The 20,517-nt window shown below is 53.0% G+C and overlaps 1 protein-coding gene across 2 annotated transcripts in view; it reads right to left on the bottom strand.

The window, feature by feature from the left end:
* Positions 1-20,517, bottom strand: part of PLEKHM1 (pleckstrin homology and RUN domain containing M1) — a 57,243-nt gene that overhangs the window by 2,565 nt on the left and 34,161 nt on the right. The window contains exons 6-11 of one of the 2 annotated variants that reach the window (XM_050763687.1): positions 16,671-16,941; positions 14,099-15,016; positions 11,375-11,520; positions 6,870-7,063; positions 1,723-1,786; positions 1,049-1,206 (exon numbers count right to left, since the gene is read on the bottom strand). In XM_050763687.1, the coding sequence (XP_050619644.1) occupies positions 1,049-1,206; positions 1,723-1,786; positions 6,870-7,063; positions 11,375-11,520; positions 14,099-15,016; positions 16,671-16,941 (1,751 nt within the window). Of the gene's footprint in view, positions 1-1,048; positions 1,207-1,722; positions 1,787-5,434; positions 5,495-6,869; positions 7,064-11,374; positions 11,521-14,098; positions 15,017-16,670; positions 16,942-20,517 lie in introns of those variants that run through there. The other variant, XM_050763688.1, reaches the window with a different exon arrangement.

A 20,517-nucleotide genomic window follows, 5' to 3' on the forward strand; every position in this document is an offset into this window, starting at 1 on the left:
AGGCTGGTCTCGAACTCCTGACCTCAAGGGATTCACCTGCCTCGGCCTCCCAAAGTGCTCGGATTACAGGCGTGAGCCACCACGCCCGGCCAAGATGGTATAATTTAAAAAACTCGGCCGGGCGCGGTGGCTCAAGCCTGTAATCCCAGCACTTTGGGAGGCCGAGATGGGCGGATCACGAGGTCAGGAGATCGAGACCATCCTGGCTAACACAGTGAAACCCCGTCTCTACTAAAAAATACAAAAAACTAGCCGGGCGAGGTGGCGGGCGCCTGTAGTCCCAGCTACTCGGGAGGCTGAGGCAGGAGAATGGCGTGAACCCGGGAGACGGAGCTTGCAGTGAGCTGAGATCCGGCCACTGCACTCCAGCCTGGGCGACAGAGCGAGACTCCGTCTCCAGAAAAAAAAAAAATAAAAATAAAAATAAAAATAAAAAAATAAAAAAAATAAAAAACTCAGCCCCAGGCCCATTCAGGGCTGAATCCCGGCCAGTGGACACCGACAGAAAAAGAACTAATGTTCCCAGTTCAGTTTTCCACTCCCACATGGGTTGCAGGAAGTCTGGACAAATTTTTCCATTGAGAGGTTGCTGATAATGAGCAATAACTGGAACAAGAGTGATCATTTCAGCAACAGAGGCAGTGGCAGTGGCAGGTACCACCCACCAGGTGCCCACTTTGTGCCTGGTCTCATGCCAACAGTACAGGGCAGTAACTCATACAATCCTCCTCAACCCATGCATACACTGTGGCTCCAGCAGGCTCCACTCAGAGAGCCGGCAGCCACCTCTAGGAAGACAGATGGTTCTGTAGAGGCAGAGGAGTCCTGGGAAAGCTTGTCTTGTCTCCTGAGCTGGACCGGAGCTGGCCATGACTGCCCACGGCATGGGCCGTCCCAAACAACTGCACCATCCCTTGGCACGGCACAAAGCCGATGTTCAATACGCTCCTGCCCATAGAACGAGGCCTGCTGCCCTGAGTGCTTGGGCCAGGCTGTGGGTGTGGGGAAGGGTGGGGCTGGGAGACAGCTGGCTGGGTGTCCCACATACCTGACTGTGGTGTCAAACTCAAAGGGGAAGATGATGTCGTGGTGCCGGCAGATCTGGCAGATGAAGCCGCGCTGGGTGCACAGGTCGCAGTGGTAGACGTGCTGGGAGGCGAATTCGATCAGGGCCTTGAGGAATCCTTCATACACCCCGTCTGCAATCTGCGGAGGGCAAGTAGGAATCCTTCATACACCCTGTCTGCGATCTGTGGGGGGCTGGTAAACTGAGGCCCCAGGCCTTTCAAGCACCTGCACTGAGGCGCCATGGCACCCTGCCTGGAGAACTTCTACCCCCAGTTTCCACGTGGGCAAGAAAAGAAAACCTCGCTGAGTCAGGCTGAGCAGTGCCAGCATCCAGCCCGTGGGCACTGAGGTCACTCAGGGCTAATGGGACTCACAGATGAGACCCGACTCCACTGTACCCGCCCCCTGGAGAAAGGAGTATTCCAAACTCTTCCTGTGATCCTGGGGTTGCTGGAGTGCTTACTTATTCCAGGGTGCTGGAATCCGTCCCTGCCCAGGAAGCCGGGGCAGCAGAGCAACCCACCCTGAGCTGCAGAAAAGCTGCAGACTGCTGTCTTCAGTAAACTACAGACACCCCCCCTCCCATCTTCCCTGCTGACTTCTCCGGGAAAGAGGCCTCTCTGGAGGTCTGGGCGGGGGAAGCATGACACTCACCTGCTGGAGGTCAGCAACACTGAACCTATGCGGAGACTCCAGGAGATAATCCCTGTGGTTGAGCCTTCAAACAAAACACAAGCGATTCTTTAGAGAGGTTTCCAAGACCCAGGCCAACCTGTGTTGTTTGTTTTCATTCCCCTGGCACTGCTCACCAGGCAGACACCTGCCGCCTGGGCAGGGCAGGGGCTAGGAGCGTAATTCGGCCTGCCTGGCCTTGGGGCCTGGTCTTCAAGGTAACTAGCTGGTGGGACCTTGGGCAAGTTACTCAACCTCTCTGAACCTTGGGTTTCCCTCTCTGGGAAATGGAGTTGTCTGGATTAAGTAACTTATTTAAAGCATTTGACTTGGTGCCGAGCTCACAGTAAACACGTAATTAATCATAAGGAGGAGGATGGGTGCTGACACCTGGGACCCGGAACTGGGCTAAGAGCTTCATACGCATTCATTCATTTGATTCTCACAATAATCCTGTGAGGCTGGTACTATCACAATCCCAACTGAGAAGAGGAAATAGGTTAAATCACTTGCCTGAGGTCACACAGCTAGTAGGCGGGAGAGCTGGAGTTTGAACATAGGGGCCTGGCTCCAGAGCCTGCACCCCTGTCTAGCTGGCAAATGCCTAGAGATGAAGGTTGTTGTCCTTATTGCCACCATTACATACCAGGGACAGTGCTGGGGACAGTAATGCACAGGATATGGCCTCTGCCCTCCTGTTTGGCCCCTGGTTTGGCTGAGGGACAGACATTAAAGTGTCTGGTTTCCGTGCTACACGAGAGCAACTGAGACGTGTCCTAAGTACAGCAGATCCCATTTCAGAGGTGGCCGGGGCAGCAGAGAACAAAGGCTCAGCCGCCAATGCAGCTCTAGTTTCCACTACACCAACGGGAGGGATCCAGGGGGCCCCATCCTGAGAGATGGAGAGGAAACACCTGCAGAAAGTTCCCTGGTACAAAACCTGCCTGGCCTGGCTGTGTGTGTTTGGGTGGGTACTGGCGGTGGGAGGTTACTCCAAGTCAGAGGATGCTTGGGAACCTGCCCCAGGATGCCCCAGACATCTGGGGACAGGATGGTGCCAGCCCTGGGTCTGGGCCTCCCGGGTGCAAGCTGTGGAGCATCTGGAATGGGGGCTTGGCCTTGTCCCAGCTGGTGGCCTCAGCTGTGGTCCAGGGGAGCCCAAACCGGGGTGGAGACAGTAAGTCCCACCAAGCAGCCATATAGGCCAAGATGCCAACTGGCCCCTCAGTTTACCAAGCTGGTGTCCCCAGTAAACTTCCTGCACTCTAGGAAGGGAAGCTGCCATTTGTCACCAAGAAAACATGGGACACAGCAGGCTGGGGGGACACAGGTTGGCCCTGAGCTAGCAGGAGTGTGGGCTGATCTGGATGGAGAATTAGCTTTGCCATCCGTCCTCTGACCACAGTCGTGGAAGCTCTAGGAGCCCCTGTGCCCTGGGCCCGTCACCCTCTCAGCAAGGACTTGCAACTGGCTTCTCCGCAGTGCTCAGTCAAGGCCAGAGGGGAGAGGGTGCTGGCCCAGGGGTGAGAGGCCACTTCCCCTCCTGGCCTCCAGGAAAGAAATTCTCGTGCACTGGGGCACAGCCAGGCCTACTTGGGGCCTCAGTTTCTTCACCCACACAATGAGGAGAACCCTCTTTGTCCTCTGGTGTGAGGCTGGGAAAGAGACCACAGGAATCTGGAGGGCTCTCTAGGAGACAGGAAAATGAGGGGAGAGGTCAAATCTTAGCTCCTGGAACCGATGAAGTGATGGGGAAGGAGAGGGCCAGGCAAGGGCTGGAAGATTGGGGGGACATGGGTGGGGGCCTGGGTGCCACCTGTCTCCTGAGCCCCGACTCCTCCTCGGCCCACCGCTCCCTGGCCGTTGGGAAGGACACCGAGGTCTGGTGGGTGGACAGGGTGTGGGGCATTTCTGAGATGGCTTCCTCCCAAGGCTGGAGAGGACACTCTCAGGGGCTTCTCTGGCTCTTGGAGTCAGGTCCTAGGTCTGCTGGAGAGAATCCAGCCAGGCAGCTGCCATTAGTGCAGGACAGCTCCTCCCTGACTCCCTGACATCCAAGACCTGCCCATGCCTCAGCCCTCTCCTCCTCTCAACCTTCCCTCTGGCTGACTTGGTCCAGGCCCAGCTCCCTGGAGTTAATTACTAACACCAGCTGCCACCCAGGGCTGTCCCCTTCACCAACTGCACTCTGCTGGGGCCAGAATGGTCTTTTTGTGTGTTTGTTTTTGAGACGGACTCTCACTCTGTCTCCCAGCCTGGAGTGCAGTGACATGATCTTGGCTCACTGCAACCTCTGCCTCCTGGGTTCAAGTGATTCTCCTGCCCCACCCTCCCTAGTAGCTGGGATTACAGGCACCTGCCACCACGCCCGGCTAATTTTGTATTTTTAGTAGAGACGAGGTTTCGCTATGTTGGCCAGGCTGGTCTCAAACTCCTGACCTCAGGTGATCCACCCGCCTTGGCCTCCCAAAGTGCTGGGATTACAGGCGTGAGCCACCACACCTGGTCTTTTCAGAGTGGTCTTTTCTAAGCCGTTGATCAGAAGTGACAGCCCCATGCTCAAAACCCTTCAGTGGTTCCCCACAAGTAGCAGATCAAATCCGAAGGCCTCGAGGGCCCTTTGAGTTCTGGCCCCTGTACCCGAAGCCCAGCTGCCCAGAGCCCCTCAAGGGCGTCAGTGAGCTGTGCTCCAGCCAGCCTCTTGCTACCGGTCCCTTAGCCAGGAAAGCCAGGTTCTCCACTGCCCTTTTTACTCTTTCCTCATTTTTCTAAACCCCAGTTTAACAGACACACAATGCCACTGGTGTTGTGGCAACACGTGTGTGTGGATGGAGTGAGGTGCAGAAGCAGGTGGTGGTGGGCTCTGAGAAGGGCTGACTGAACAGTCTGCTTTATTCCCTTTCATAAATGCCCCTCGCTTGCAACACTGACCTTTGTAAAGAAGAAAAACATTTTAGAAGAAAAAAGGAAAAGAACTCTGCGTGCCCTCAGCTCAGATGCCATCTCCTCTGGAAGCTCCTTTGGCCCCTGCCAAGGCTGGATCAGGTGCCCTCAGGGCACACATGATGCTAACCCAGGGCCATCTGTGGCCCAGACTCTAGGTCCCTCACGAAGCCCTCACCACTGTTCAGGAGGCCACAGGAATGGAGGAATCACTGGCCCATTTTATAAATGGGAAAGCTGGACCCAGAGAAGTGAAGCAACTTTCCTGACGCACAGTGGCTGAGGGGCTCCCATACTGTTTCCCCTGCCCCACGCTGTTTCCATGGGACTTCCACAGGCACGGGAAGCAGGCTGGACACATAGCAGGAGTACAGCGCTGCTGCCCAGGGACGGAGCAGGAGGGCTAGGGAGAGAGACAGGGCTGCCCCTGGTGCCCGCAGAGATAGGTCAGTAAAGCCAATGAACAAACTGTCTCAGCAGGGTGGGGACGGGTGAATGGGGCTGGGGCCCACAACCCACCCCACAGGCACCTGGTCTACACAGGTCTGCAGGCCTGTGCAGGTACCTGGCTCCTTGACCAAGGAGGGTGATGAGGCCCCACCCGACCCCAGAGATTTCACCACCTGGTTAGGTGGGCAGGAGGACAGTCTCTCTGGACTCTCAGAGGTGGGGAATGAGTCAGCGCTTGCCAAGAGGTGGAGACCCAGTCACCCGCGGATGCTTGGGATGGGCAGAGCCTCCAGGGGTGAAGCCTTCTAGGGTCTAGGGTCCCACATGGTGGTCCGCGGAGGGCTTTCTGTTCTTTCAGGCCCTGCAGAGGAGACCAAGGCTCAGCTGGCAGCTGTGGGGCCAGATTCTCCTTTTTGCCTAGGGGAGAGCCCCCTGCAGCACCCCTTGAGAGCCCCTGAGGACCTGCTTGGGGCACACCCTGGTCCTGAGGAGGCCCGGCGCTGGGAGCACTGCAGCCAGGATGGAAGAGGCAGTCTTCAGAGAGGCGCTCTCTAGGCTGGCCCTGTGGCGAGGGAAGGCCAGACGGAGGAACCTGGAGGGGCTTATGAGCTGGTCCCTGCCCCCAGAAACCCAGAAGAGGCAGACTCGAAGCCCATGCTGGGCAGTAGGCACCGGCAGCCTGCTCCACATGAGGTCTGCCCTCCTGAGGGTGCCGGGAGAGCACAGCCCTGCGAAGACTGTGGCCTGGGCTATGACCTGAGGACTAGGAAGCATTTATGACAGGAATGGAGAGACCTGAGTCCCTGTTGAAGCCCAGCATCACATCCCATTCCTGAGCACCAAAGGCCCCAGGCCCTTGGTGAGAGAAGCTTCCTGAAGGGCATCCTGAGGGCCCTGCCCCGATCACGTCTTCTTTGGAGAATTTCAGGAGGGAAGCTGGCATGGGCCAGATGACTGGCTGGGATGGGGAAGAGGTGGGAACATCTGGCCCTCGCCTGCCTCTCGCCACACTCCCCACTTCCCTCCTCACCATAGCCAAAGTTCTCCCTGGGCTTTCCACCGACGGTGCCTTTGTTCATGGCCTGTGCGTGCTATTCCTTCTGTCTGGAACGCTCTTTCCCCCTTTGCTTCTCCTTTCTAATTCTTCCTAATTTTTCAGGTCTCACCTTAGAAGTCACTTCCTCCAGGAAGTCTTTTCTGCTTCGTCCTCCTCTCATCTGGGCTGGATGTCAAGCCTCTGTGGTTCCAGGACATCCTGCCTCTCACCCTCACCCCCGGATGGAGTTGCTGACTTTCCCACCAGTCTTCCCTGTCAGGCTGGAGGCTTCCGGTGGGTCGGCCCTGGCTCTGCCCTGCTCAGTGTTGGAGCCCACATGCCTCGCCAGGTGTACAGTGCTTAGCATGTTCTCAGTCCATGTTTTTGAGTAAACAAATGGTTACATGAACAAAACCCCAAAGTCACCCCCAAAAGATGTGATTATTTCCCAGGCCCAGTGGGAAGATCTCTGCCCAGGTTTCCTCCAGGTGGACGCCTTGCCCTGGGCTGTGCCCCTGTGTGTGTCCGTGTGCACGAGTGCCTGCATGTGTGTACATTTGTGCACATGTGCATGTGTGTGCATGTCTATGCATTTGTGTGTACATTTATGTGTGTGTGTGCACGTGTGTCTGTGTGTACATGTACATATATGTATGTGTGTTTATGTGCACACACACGCATGCACGTAGAGGTTGCTCACCTCTTGCTGAGCTCCTTCAGGGCGCCGCTCCGGCACAGGCCCAGGTAATCCCCCAGGAGCTTCAGCTGCTCCCGGCTCCTCCCAATGAGGTGCATCCGCTCCACATGCTCATACAGAGACGCGTTCACCATCTGCAGGTTGATGAGGGGCTGGACCCGGATCTGTGTCAGAAACTTCAGGGCCTGCCTGCAGATCTGGGGGTGCCACCAGGCATTGGGGATGGGAAGGAATGGCTGTTCAGTGAGCACTGCCCGGCCAGGTGCCACATGACCTGCTCACTTACCTGAGAGGCTATCTTCATTTTACAGATGGGAAATGGAGGCTCAAGGAGATCAGGAGATTTGGCTAGGGTCACCCAGCTTGTAAATGGTACAGTCAAGCTCTGAACCCAGTTTATCTGACTCCCAAACCCGCTCTCCCTTTAATGGCAAGGGTCGCTGCCCCTCCCCAACCATGCTGAGATGAGGGAGGGACTGCTCTGGTAACGCCCCCTCCCTCTGGGCCTCACAGATCCTTCCCACTCTTTCCTGTCCTCCCGGCCCCTATTTCCCCCCACTAAAGGAAACAGGCACTCCCCTCTGTGCCCTGACTCAGGAACCAGGTGACGGGCTGAGTCAGGCTCCAGCCACAGGAAGCTACAGATCAGACACAGCTCACCAACAGGCTTCCCTGAGCTCCCTTGGCTCACACCAGCAGCAGCACCGGGGCTCCGTGTGCAGCTGAGTGATCCGTCTCAGTCTCTCCCGGCTGACAGGGTGCTGAAGGTTCTACCCTTGGCCCTGATCCTAACACCAACGCCAGTAATCAAGCGCCTACTATTTGCAAAACACTGGGCCAGGAACTTGACCACATTCTCCCTTCATCCTCAGAACAACCCGTTAGGGAGGGTGTCCCTGTCCCCGTTTTCTAGATGAGGAAACGGAGCCTTAGAGGAGCTAACGTGGCTTATACAACCTGCCCGCAGAACCTGTCAGGTCTGAGCTGAGGTGTCATCTCTGAACACCAGGCTGCTGCACTAACCAGAAGCCCCCTCCCCTGCAGTGGCCTCGCTGCCTTGTAAGGACGGAGGAGCTGTTCTCCACAGCCGACACGTGCATAGTGGTTAGAAGTCTGGCTTTGGCCTGGCTCAGATCTTTAACCTCTTAACTAGTCCTTTCATTACATATTTTATTTCTGGTGGCTTTGTTTTTGATACTATTATAAATGATTATCTTTTAAAATAGTAATTTGTTTGCTGATATATAGAAATGAAATTGATTTATTTGATTGTTATATCCAGCAACGTTTTCAAATTCTAATAAATTGTGTAGGCAAAAAAAAAAGTCTGGCTTCGGAGTCAGAACAGAATTGAATCCTGCCTCCACCACTTTATACCTATATGACCTGGTGAAACTTATCCCGCTCTGTGACTCAGTTTCCTCTTCTGTAAAATGGGGAAAATGAGAGCAACTAAGGCTCACTGGTTTGGGGCCTTTTCGTTCACTGCCGCTGCTTTAGTGCTGAGGCCCGGCACTCGGCAGGATGTCAGCCCAGGACTGAGGCTTCTTTCTCATGGGGTTCTTTTTTTTTTCTTTTTTTTTTTTTTGCGACGGAGTCTTGCTCTGTCGCCCAGGCTGGAGTGCAGTGGCGTGATCTCCACTCACTGCAAGCTCCGCCTCCCGGGTTCAAGCCATTCTCCTGCCTCAGCCTCCCGTGTAGCTGGGACTACAGGTGCCCGCCACTACACCCGGCTAATTTTTGTATTTTTAGTAGAGACAGCGTTTCACCGTGTTAGTCAGGATGGTCTCGATCTCCTGACCTTGTGATCCAGCCGTCTCGGCCTCTCAAAGTGCTGGGATTACAGGCGTGAGCCACCGCGCCCGGCCTCTCATGGGATTATTTTGAATTCAGATTAAGAGGTATTCCAGGAGAGCTCCTGGCACAGGGCCTGGCAGGTGGCACATCCCCAGTAAATGTGAGCTGCTATCAGTTGCTGTGTGAGTGCCTGGTGTGGCCCTGTTGTCCCCTTGAGGGCTGGGGGACGAAACTGGCCCTCAGGAGACCTGCCCCTGTATCTGGGGGCTGAGGGGACCTCTGACGTCTTGTCTCCCAGCTCCACCAGCATCTCTCACCTCCCCCAGCAATGGACAACCTCTTATTTTCCCGTAGCCTGGGGCCCTGAGGTACCAGCCCCCCAAACTAGGGCGAGCCCAATGGCAAACTCCTGGTGACTTGGGTCAAGCTGCTTTTCTCTAACCCTAACTCAGTTCTTCCCATTACTTGGCCCCAGGCCTTGGGTGAGGCTCTGATGAAATAACACACAGGAATGTGTGCGGAACACTGCCAAGCACTGCAGATGGGCAGGGGCTTTGTGCTCCCCAGCGACTGTTCCTATCCTGTGGGAATGGAGGAGACAGACAGAGAGAAGCCTCACCCCTGGGCTGACATCCTGTCAGTGCCAGCCAGGCCTCAGCACAAATGGGTCAGCCAGAACAGCAACGGTGAACAATAAGGCCCCAAACCCGTGGGACAGCCACTTTCTATCTTGAATTTCCCTGTCTTTCCTAGGCCAGCAATTTTTGAGAGGGAGAGCAAGCTGAGGATTTCCTGCTCTCAGATATGCCTAGAGAAGGACTGTACTTTTCTAGTTAGAGAAGGAAGTGGCACAAGGATGAGGGCAGTGAATAAGGAGATGGCTCAATGGAAGTATCAGGGTCCTGTAAATAGTGAACGTGTTTTATGATCAAAGGGCTGTTTGCATTTTTTGGTGATTTTGAGGTTTAATTTCCTCTATATGGTTAGATATTTAACACTGAGAGCAGAGGTGGGGACAAGGCAAACAACAAAAAAATCAAAATGAAGCCAACTTCTGCGGGGTTTCCCCATCCCAGGGAGGTGGAGGCTGAGGTAGAACTGACTGAAAGAGTCACCTTCCCTGCACTGTGATGAAGACACAGCCACACATCAGGACTACATAGCTGGCAGGCCCTGACTCTCCAGAGAAGCAAGCAGCTTCTTCCTTGTGTTTGTGTCTGTCTTAGTAGAAATCTGTGCCTTTGGAAGAAAACCAAATTTGCACCCCTTGAGGCAGACACTGACCAAGTGAATTAGGTAGATGGGTGGGTGAATAGGCAGGAGGTGTGATAGGCCCCAGGGAGAGAAAGGACACTGTTCTAACTGACAGGCACATACTGCCACACCTGCCCTCCCAACAGCCCCGCCACAGACACTGTTGTTAATCCTCCTTTTACAGATGAGGAAACTGAAGCTAATTTGCTCATGGTAACATAGCTAGGAAAGTGGCTAAGTTCAGCTGGAGAAAAGGAAACTTCTGAAAGACTTTAGGGTATATCTTATTCAAAAGCATTTGGTGAACATAAAAAATTAGTATTATACCCAAGGTATAATATTAAGTGAACCAAGCTTCTTATAAAGCAGTATGAGTCCTGTCTGATCCCAACTTTATAAAAAGTAGATGCATATGTCAATAAATGCACAGAAAAGGGTATACCCCAAAATGTTAATAATGGTGACCTCTGGGTTACGGCACAGAATTTTGATTGGTCTTTGGGCTTTTCTGTAATTTTAAAATGTTAAACAATAACCATGTATTATCTTAATAATGGGGGGAGCCACAGAAAAAGTGCTTTTCAAAACATGAAATAAATATGCCCATGCAGGGCCTGCAGGGGGGGTGCAGTCATCTGGGCCTCATAGGGTTGGCAAAGGCAAGGATGACTGCTCCAAGGTATAGCCAGCTCGCTGGCCAGCCCATCTACCTATCCACCTATGTATTCACCCATCCACCCAGCCATATACCCACCGTCTACCCATCTACCCATTCACCTACCCATCTACCCATCTACCTACCCATCCACCTACCCACCAACCCATCCACTCATCCACCTAACCATTTACCCATCTGCCTACCGAGGCACCCATCCACCTACCTATCCACCCATTCACCAATCTACCCAACTACCTACCCATCAACCCATCCACCATTCACCTACCCATCCATGTAGCCACCTGCTCATCCACCTACCTACCTACCCATCCACCTAACCATCCACCTAGCCACCTGCTCATCCACCTACCTACCTGCCCACCCACCTAGCCATGCATCCATCTACCTATCTAATCTATTCTATCTATTCTTTCTTTCTATCTATCTATCTATCTATCTATCTATCTATCTATCTATCTATCTATCTATCTGTTTATCTAACATTTATCTGCTGGTACCTTAAGCAGTTATGTTTGTAGCTGCAGGAAACCATCCTCAGACTCCCTCCTGGGGACCAAGACAGCCACCGACGGAGCTCTGCCCAGGGCTGTGGACAGGCACCAAGCTTTTCTCTTGGTTAGCTCCCCCACATCAGTGCCTGAACCAGCGAACCCGCTTTCCCTTGTTTAAAGGAGCCAAACTCCTCTAAACAGACGAACAGCAGCAGCAAAGAGGAGTGAACACCCCTCTGTCGCTCAGCAGCCCTGAGTGGCTGTGACAGGCTGGGCTCGAGACTTACCGGGCGCTTGGTGAGGTCCCAGTTGTGGATGATCCTGGCCGGAATCACTGAGGCATCGTCTTGGTGGCAGATGTCACAGTAATAGAGGCCAGAGAAGGCACAGAGCTTGGGTCGTACAAAGGAGAAGCCGATCTGCCGGGAGCAGCCTGGGGAGATGGGTAGAGAGTGAGTGGTGTGGCCAGAGTCAGCTCCTAGTAACTTGGGAGCTGCTGTGGTGGAAAGGATCTGCTAATTTTGTTTTTAAAGGTAGGTACAAACACAAGAATAACCACTCGTATTTCCACCACTCAGAACTCCCCTACTAATTAATCTTTACAACAACACACTATAAGAACTATCATTATTTTACAGCTGAAGAAATGGATGCTCAGAGAGGTTAGGAAATCTGTCTGGTCACATAGTGATGAAGTGGCATGGCTGGCATTCAGATCTGGGTTTGGCTGGTTCCAGAGCCTGCGTTCTGCTCCATTACTCCTTGCTGCCTGTGTCCAGTGTCCCCACTGCTGGCTTGGCAATGCCAGCCTCCTCTAGGTCCACCCCTCCACTCGGGCCCCAGAATGGAAGCAGCAGAGTAAGGGCTGTGACGAGCAGCGAAGTAGCTGGGGGGCAGGGACTGGGGTTGGGGATGGCAACAGGGAGTGGATGGGCAGCCAGCAGGGGGCAGGGGAGTCCGCACAGTGTTGGATGCCTCGGGACTGTGGGGCAGGACTGGCTTCGGCCCCCTTGTTGGAGGCGTCTCCACAGCTGGGGCCAGTGGGAATGGGAGTGGGGTGTGCCCTGGGCAAAAAGCAGAGGCCCTGACTCAAATTCTGAACATGTGTCGACTCCTCCAGGGGCAGGCAGAAGGGTCCCCAGGGCCTTGAGACCATAGGGCGGGCTGTGCTGCTCACCAGCTGCCTCACCCTGACCTTCATCTAATTTCTCAAAGTTCCATTTGAGTGACTGTAAAATTCAGTTACTACCAGCTATTTTGTGGGGTTATTACAAAGCTTAAATGAGACAAGGTTCTGCAAGTACCCTGCAAATTATGAAATACAACCCAGATGCCAGTGGTTGGTGTCTGCCACTGAACCATGCCTGCTGGGTAGAAAGGAAACCCAAACTCCCTGGTGGCACAGTCCCACCTGCTGGTGGGTGGCAGCCATGGTGAGAGTTACCCCCGCAGCATTCACACCCACAGGCGAGAAAGCCTTTCTCGCAAGCCCTGGAGTCCCGGCCCCCTCAGAGCCTGGCCCCACAGGCTGAAGAGCAAAGTGTGAGTGCTGGGGCAGGAGGGGGAGAGGCCAAGTGAGGCTTGCAGGTGTTCTCTGCAGGAAGCTCTGTTCTGCCTAGCTTCTCCCATCCTCCCGGGGCCAACCGCAGACCACTTCCTTTCAGAAGCTTGAAGCAGGCTTCCCTCCAGTCCGCGCCAACAGGACAGCTCCCAAACCAAGGCTCAGCTTCTTGCTCTGGCCTTCTGCAGCAGGGCAACCCCCTCACAGGTCACCTGAGGGTCCCATGGTGATAGGACACCATCTGCCTCGGATGGTGGGGGGAGTGGGAGGAGCTAACAATGGAATGTGGGCAGGGGGATGTCACGCACCCCTGAATAATACTCTAGAGGGATGCCCTCTAGGGTCCTGCCTATGAGCACAGGCTCTGGGGCCTGACCGTCAAGGTCCCAATTCTGCCTCTGGCCAGGCATGGTTGCTGACACCTGTAATCCCAGCACTGTGGGAGGCTGAAGCAGGAGGATCACTTGAGCCTAGGAGTTCAAGATCAGCTTGAGCAACATGGGGAGACCCCATCTCTACTAAAACGAACAAACAAATAAAAAAGGAAAATTCTGCCTCTGCCACTTACTAGCTGTCTGAACTTAGTGGCAGACACCAACCAGGTACTTACCAGCTCTGTGCTTCAGTGTCCTCCCCTATCAAAAGAGATGATAATAGTAGCACCTATCTCTACAGGGTTGTTATGAGACTTAAATGAGATAATCCAAATAAAGCAGCTGGCCCAGTACCCAGCACAGAAGTATTAGACTTGATGATGAGGAAGACATAGCAGATGTACTGACTTGGAATAACATCCACAGTGTAGGAAAAAACCAAGTTGCAGAACAATATATCCAGCGTTCATCACAGCAGCCAAGAGCCCCGTGTGCCCCCTTTAAATGTAAATGAATTTAAATGGAAAATTCAATTGCTTAACCACACTAGCCACACTTTAAGCACCCGGTAGCACCATGTGTCTCACAGCTATGGCACTGGACACACAGATCTAGGAAATTTTTATCACCACAGAGAGTTCTATTGGACAGCACTGAATAGCACCAGCCCATTTTTGTAATTTAAAAAAAAGGGTGTACACTTATAAAAGCAGCAGAAATATGTGGAAGCATACCATGCCCCTGCTCTGAAAGAACAGGATAGTAGAGCAAGAAGAAAATGAAGTGGGCTGGGACTCCCTGAGCAGCGCAGTGAGCAGCCAGCCTGCTGCCCATCAGTGGGAGGTGGCAGGAGAGGGATGGGTGAGCAGGGCCAACCGCCTATGAGCGGAGCACTGGCCCCAGCGGGGGCTGGGGAGGAGCAGAAGCTGCAGGGCAAGCCTGATCTGTGGCCTCATCCCTAGGGGAAGGATGGGGGCATTTGCAGGGAGGCAGAAGGGTGGGGAGCCTAAATCAGGAATCCGCAGGAGGCGGAGTGAGGCTGGCAGGCTGGGGGTGGCAGCAGAGCAAGTTGGCACCTGCGCAGAAGCAGCCTTGGGAGTCAAGGCCTTTCTCCATGGGGATGGCCACCAGGTACTGCAGCAGGAAGCCGTTTTCCCGGGTGGCAAATTTCAGAACCTCCTGACAGTTTTCATCCAGGCTCCCGCCCAGGGTCACCGCCTCCTCGGCCGTCTCCAAGTAGGATGCCAGGACTTTGCGGACCAGGTCCCTCCACAGGGCGGCCTCCTCCGCGTTCCCGGCCTGCAGCTTCAGGACGGCCTTGGCCGTGATGATTTTGAAGAAGGACGGGCCCCCAAGGCTCGTGTCTGGCAGGATGTCCCGGATGGTCTCCACGCCATGGCTGTCACTCAGCATCTTCTCATTGTTCCTGATGCGGAAACATTTCAGAGCCTCCAAGGACAGGGAAAAGATATAGGGCATCCAGGTCCTGTCCATGTACAAGTACAGCAGGGACTCCTTGATGGCATCTGGCTCTGGAACCTGGGCGGACGACCAGTCAAACTGCGTGCCCTGGAGGGCCGTGGGCTCCGACAGCAGGTCTGAGGGAGAGGGGCAGCCCTGGGGCGCCTCGGGGGGGTCCTCAGGCTGGTCTGGGTACTGCACGTTCACCCACTCATCCTCCTGCTGAGGCCGGACCTTCTGCAGGGCCTCCCGCACCCGGTCCAGCCAGTCCTCGGCTTCATCCTGGGAGGAGGCGCGCAGGGCCAGCTTCTTGCCAGAGAAGACCAGCTCGAAGCGCCCGTCACTGTGGGCCGGCCCCACAGACTCACAGCGCAGCAGGGAGCAGTTCTCCACACAGGTGCGCTCCTCGTTGCTCAGGTAGAGGCGGAACTCCAGCGGGGAGAGCTCACAGAAGAGCTCCTTCCAGATGCCCATTGCCCCCCGCCGCTCCACGGTACCTAGCTTCATGAGACCCCGGAACGGGTTGGACAGTCCTGGAGGCAGAGGCAAAAAGCACATTAATTGGCGGGCCTGTCTCTGTCCTGCCCAAGGCAGCATCTGCTGCCTGATGCCCTGCAGTGCGTGTGGACAGTGACTGTCCCCAGAACACAGGCCAGCCACGGGCCCTATCACATGGGACCCTGAAAGCTGGATAGGAACATCTCCATTTGCACCTCCACTGCTGCTCTTGCGTCCTGTATTTCACTGAGAAAATAAAAGCACCCAAAAGATCACCTCCACATGCCCTGTTCCCTACACCCACGCCCTCCCTTCTGTTGCCAGGGATGAACCAAGTGTGCTTCTTTCCGTGTGAGGCCAAACCCTCCATTTGTGCAGGAGGTCTCTCCTTCCGCAACCTACTCAAGGACAAGAAGCAGTCCCTCTCTCCTCTGTTGCTGTTTCCTTGCTTCTCTATTGGGTGACTCCCATTGGCACACATGCACGCTGTCATTTCTCCCATCTTTAGAAACACCTCTCGTCTCCACAAAAATTAGCCAGGTGTGGTGGTGGGTGCCTGTAGTCCCAGCTACTTGGGAGGCTGAGGCAGAATAGCTTGAACCCAGGAGGCGGAGGTTGCAGTGAGCCGAGATCGTGCCACCGCACTCCAGCCTGGGCGACAGAGTGAGACTCCGTCTCAAAGAAAAAAAAAAAAAAAGGAAGCACTGGAAGACCTTAAACAAATAGCAGATCCTCCAGCCTGGCCAACATAGTGAAACACCATCTCTATTAAAATTGCAAAAATTGGCCGGGCGCAGGGACTCAACGCCTGTAATCCCAGCATTTTAGGAGGCCGAGGCGGGCAGATCACCAGAGGTCAGGAGTTCGAGACCAGCCGGACCAACACGGAGAAACCCCATCTCTACTAAAAATACAAAATGAGCCAGGCGTGGTGGCTCATGCCTGTAATCTCAGCTACTCGGGTGGCTGAGGCAGAAGAATTGCTTGAACCTGGGAAGTGGCGGTTGTGGTGAGCTGAGATCGCATCATTGCACTCCAGCCTGGGTAACAAGAGCGAAACTCTGCCTCAAAAAAAAAAAAACAAAAATGCAAAAATTAGCCGGGCATGGTGGCAGGTGCCTGTAATCCCAGCTACTTGGGAGGCTGAGACAGGAGAATTGCTTGAAGCCAGGAGGCTGAGGTTGCAGTGAGCAGAGATCACGCCACTGCACTCCAGCCTGGGTGACAAAGGGAGACTCCATCTCAAAACAAATAAACAAACAAAACAAATAGCAGATTTGATTAAGCTCCCCCAGAGCTGTTACATAAACCAACTACTGAGGGTAAACAGCTTTGGAAGGACCAGTTAAAACACCTGGGGCTTCATGGAACCGGATGTGCTCTGAGCTATAGGTGGAATCAAGAGTTTTCTATAATCATAAATTGCATAGTTTTCAGGGAAAATATTTTCCTATTTGACTGGTGAAACAGTATTTTTGTCCTCTGTAGGCAGTTTTGAGACAATATAGTACTTTTCCTGAAATGCTTCCCTGAATGAGCACGATTATGATGGCATTCTGGAATGAGGTTTTATAGTACTTGTGGGAACACACTACCTCTTTAGCAATGGAAAACAGGACTTCAGAGCTGCCTTCTGAAAGACCTGGTCCCTGCAGATGGGACCCACCCGGGACCCTCCTAGTAACCTACCCATCTGTCTCCGGTGTACCACCCGGAAGCTCTTATGCCCCTGGGATGGGGCTGCCTGGGCTTGCCTTCTTCCTGGGGAAGGTACACACGCTTGGTCTAATGCCCCTAGGGAGCAGCTTTTTCTTGGTCCTTGAGAAAAATGCCTGTGGAGACCAGGCCTTGACTCTGGAGTCCCCCTGGAAGAAGCTATTGGGTGGTCTGAAGCAATCTCCAGGGGTTGCTCCTGGGAAGGCCGGTAAAAGTCATCTTCTGAGATCCAGCTCTTGTTTTTCTGTTGGGAAAGAAGACAGCAGTTGTTTGTTTTAAAGTTTTTTTGTTTTTTTGTTTTGAGACGGGGTCTCGCTGTGTTGCCCAGGCTGGAGTGCAATGGCGCAACCTCGGCTCACTGCAACCTCTGGCTCCTGGGTTCAAGCGATTCTCCTGCCTCAGCCTCCCGAGTAGCTAGGATTACAGGTGCCCACCACCATGCCCAGCTAATTTTTGTATTTTTAGTAGAGACAGGGTTTCACCATGTTGGCCAGGCTGATCTAGAACTCCTGACTTCAGGTGAGCCACCCGCCTCAGCCTCCCAAAGTGCTGGGATTACAGGCATGAGCCACCATGCCCAGCCTGAAGTTTTTTTTTTTTTTTTTTTTTTTAAGTCTTTGTCTAGATATGGCTCATATATCATAAAATTAACCCGCTTAAAGTATGTAATTTGGCCAGCCATGGTGGCTCATACCTGTAACCGCAGCACTTTGGGAGGCCGAGGTGAGAGGATCACCTGAGCCCAGGAGTTTGAGACCAACCTGGGCAACATAGTGAGAACCCATCTCTACAAAAAATAACTAGGTGGGTGTGATGGCATACACCTGTAGTCTCAGCTACTGAGGAGGCTGAAGCAGGAGAATCACTTGAGCTGGGTAAGTCAAGGCTGCAGTGAGCCATGCAGCCTGGTCGCAGCCTAGGCAACAGAATGAGACCCCATCTCTAAAAAAAAAAATTAAACAGTGTCCAATTCAATCATTTTGGCTTAGTCACAGAGTTGTGCAATCATCGCCACCATCTAAGTTTAGCAAATTTTCCTCACCCAAAAAGGAAACCCCATACCCATTAGCCGTCATCCCCATTTCCCCTGGCCACTCTCAGCTCTAGACACCCACTCATCTACTTTCAGCCCCTACACATCTGCCTGTTCTGGACATCTCATATAGATGGAACCTGCGACACGTGACCTTTTGTGCCTGGCTTCTTTCTCTTAGTGGAAGGTTTTCAAGGTGCATCCATGTTATATAAGCATGTGTAAGTGTTCATTCCTTTTTATTGCCAAATAATATTCCATTGTCTGGATCCACCACATTTGGCTTATCCACTCATCGGCTGATAGACATTTGGGTTGTTTCTACTTTTTGTCTATTATGAATAGTGCTGCTATGATCACTTATACACAAGTTTTTGTGTCGACATGTTTCATTGTCTTGGGCATATACTTAGGAGTAGACTTGCTGGGTCATGTGTAACTCTGTGTTTCCCTTCTTGAGGAACTACCAAGCTGTTTTCCAAAGTGGCTGCACCATTTTATATTCCCACCAGCAATGTATGAGGGTTCCAATTTCTCTCCTTGAGAAATATATTCAAATCCATCCAAATCTACTCAAATCCATTGTCTGTCTTAAAATGGGGCTGTCTTTTTGTTGTTGAGTTGTGTTGTGGGTTGAATTGTGACCCCCACAAAAGGACATGTTGAAACCCTACCCCCCAGTACCTCAGAATGTGACCTTTTTTGGAAATAGAGTCTTTGCAGAAGTAATTAGTTAAGATGAGGTCATGTTGGAGTAGAATGGGCTGTTCATCTCGTATGACTGATGTCCTTACAAGAGGAGGAGAAAAGCTACACGAAGACAGGAGAACACCAAGTGGAGACAGAGATACAGAGGATGAACGTGTGTGACAGCAGAGGGGAGACCGGAGTGACATGTCTACAAACCAAGGAATGCAAATGAGCGCCCGCAACGCCAACACCCAAAAGAAAGGCGGGAACAGATTCTTCCTTAGACTCTCCAGAAGGAGCCTCCAGAACTATCAGAGAATAAATATCAGGTTTTTTTTGTTTTTGAGACAGAGCCTCACTCTGTCACCCAGGCCGGAGTGCAGTGGTGCAATCTCAGCTCACTGCAACCTCCGCCTCCCAGGTTCAAGCAATTCTCCTGCCTCACCCTCATGAGTAGCTGGGATTACAGGTACCCGCCACCACGTCCAGCTAATTTTTGTATTTCTAGTAGAGATAAAGTTTTGCCATGTTGGCCAGGCTGGTCTTGAACTCCTGACCTCAGGTGATCCACTTGCCTCAGCCTTCCAAAGTGCTGGGATTATAGGCGTGAGCCACCGTGCCTGGCCTGTTTTGTTTTGAGGCAGGGTCTCACTCTTTGCCCAGGCTGGAGTACAGTGGCACAATCAGGGCTCATTGCAGCCTTGACTGCCCAGGCTCAAGCAATCCTCCTGCTTTAGCCCCACTGAGTAGCTGAGACTACAGGCAAGCACCAGCATGTCCAGCAAATTTGTTATATTTTTAGTAGAGATGGGGTTTCACCATGTTGGCCAGGCTGGTCTGGAACTCCTGGACTCAAGTGATCTGCCCACCTTTGCCTCTCAAAGTGTTGAGGTCACAGGCATGAGCCACCTGCCCAGCAATGTCTGTTGTTTTAAACCATCCTGTGTATGGTACTTTGTTATGGCGGCCCTAAGAACTAATACAAGTTATAAGGTGCTTTATATATTCTGAATATGAGACCCTTATCAGATTTATGATTTGCAAATAATTTCTCCATTCTGTGAGGTGTCATTTCACTTTCTGGATGGTGTGCCCTCTGGAGCACATAAGTTGTTAGTTTTGATGAAGTCTAGTTTATCTATTTTTGTTGTTGTTTATGCTTCTGGTGTTGTATCTTAAAAAATCATTGCCTAGGCCGGGCGCGGTGGCTCAAGCCTGTAATCCCAGCACTTTGGGAGGCCGAGACGGGCGGATCACTAGGTCAGGAGATCGAGACCATCCTGGCGAACACGGTGAAACCCCGTCTCTACTAAAAAATACAAAAAACTAGCCGGGCAAGGCGGCGGGCGCCTGTAGTCCCAGCTACTCGGGAGGCTGAGGCAGAAGAATGGCGTAAACCCGGGGGGCGGAGCTTGCAGTGAGCTGAGATCCGGCCACTGCACTCCAGCCCGGGCGACAGAGCCAGACTCCGTCTCAAAAAAAAAAAAAAAAAAAAAAAAAAAAAAAAAAAAAAAAAATCATTGCCTAAGTCAGTATCACAAAGATTTACTTCTGTGTTTTCTGCCACGAGCTGTATAGTTTTAGCTCTTACATTTAGGTTTCTGATCCATTTCGGGTTAGTTTTGTGTAAGGTGTTAGGAAGGGGTGTTATTATTTTGCATGTGGGTATCCAGCTGTCCCAGCACGTAGGGTTTCTCAGCCCTGCTTTAGGGTTTGTCAGTCCTGCTTTTGGGTTGAGATGAGGGAGGCCCGGCGAGCAGGCCTCAGGGTCCTCATTGGCCACCTCTGCCTCTGCCGCCCACTTCTGTGCAGGCCCCTGCGACCCCAGGCAGCCAGGTCCTGCCCCTTCCCTTCGTTGTTCTCTTTTGAATCTGAAGCTGCTCACTGGCTGGGGGAGATGGGGTTGCGGGGAGCATCTGGGGTGAGTAGGCTTGTGGGAGTGGATTCCGGTTTCTTTTCTCCAGTACTTCAAATCCTCCCTGGCTTTCTGTGCCTCAACATGGAAGGGCAGAGGCAAGGAAGCTGGCTAGGCCACCCTAAGTGTCAGTGTACACAGAGGAAATGAGTCACACAGTGGGACCAGCCCCACTGTTTTGT

This window comes from Macaca thibetana, chromosome 16, assembly GCF_024542745.1.
Source record: "Macaca thibetana thibetana isolate TM-01 chromosome 16, ASM2454274v1, whole genome shotgun sequence".
NCBI lineage: Eukaryota > Metazoa > Chordata > Mammalia > Primates > Cercopithecidae > Macaca > Macaca thibetana.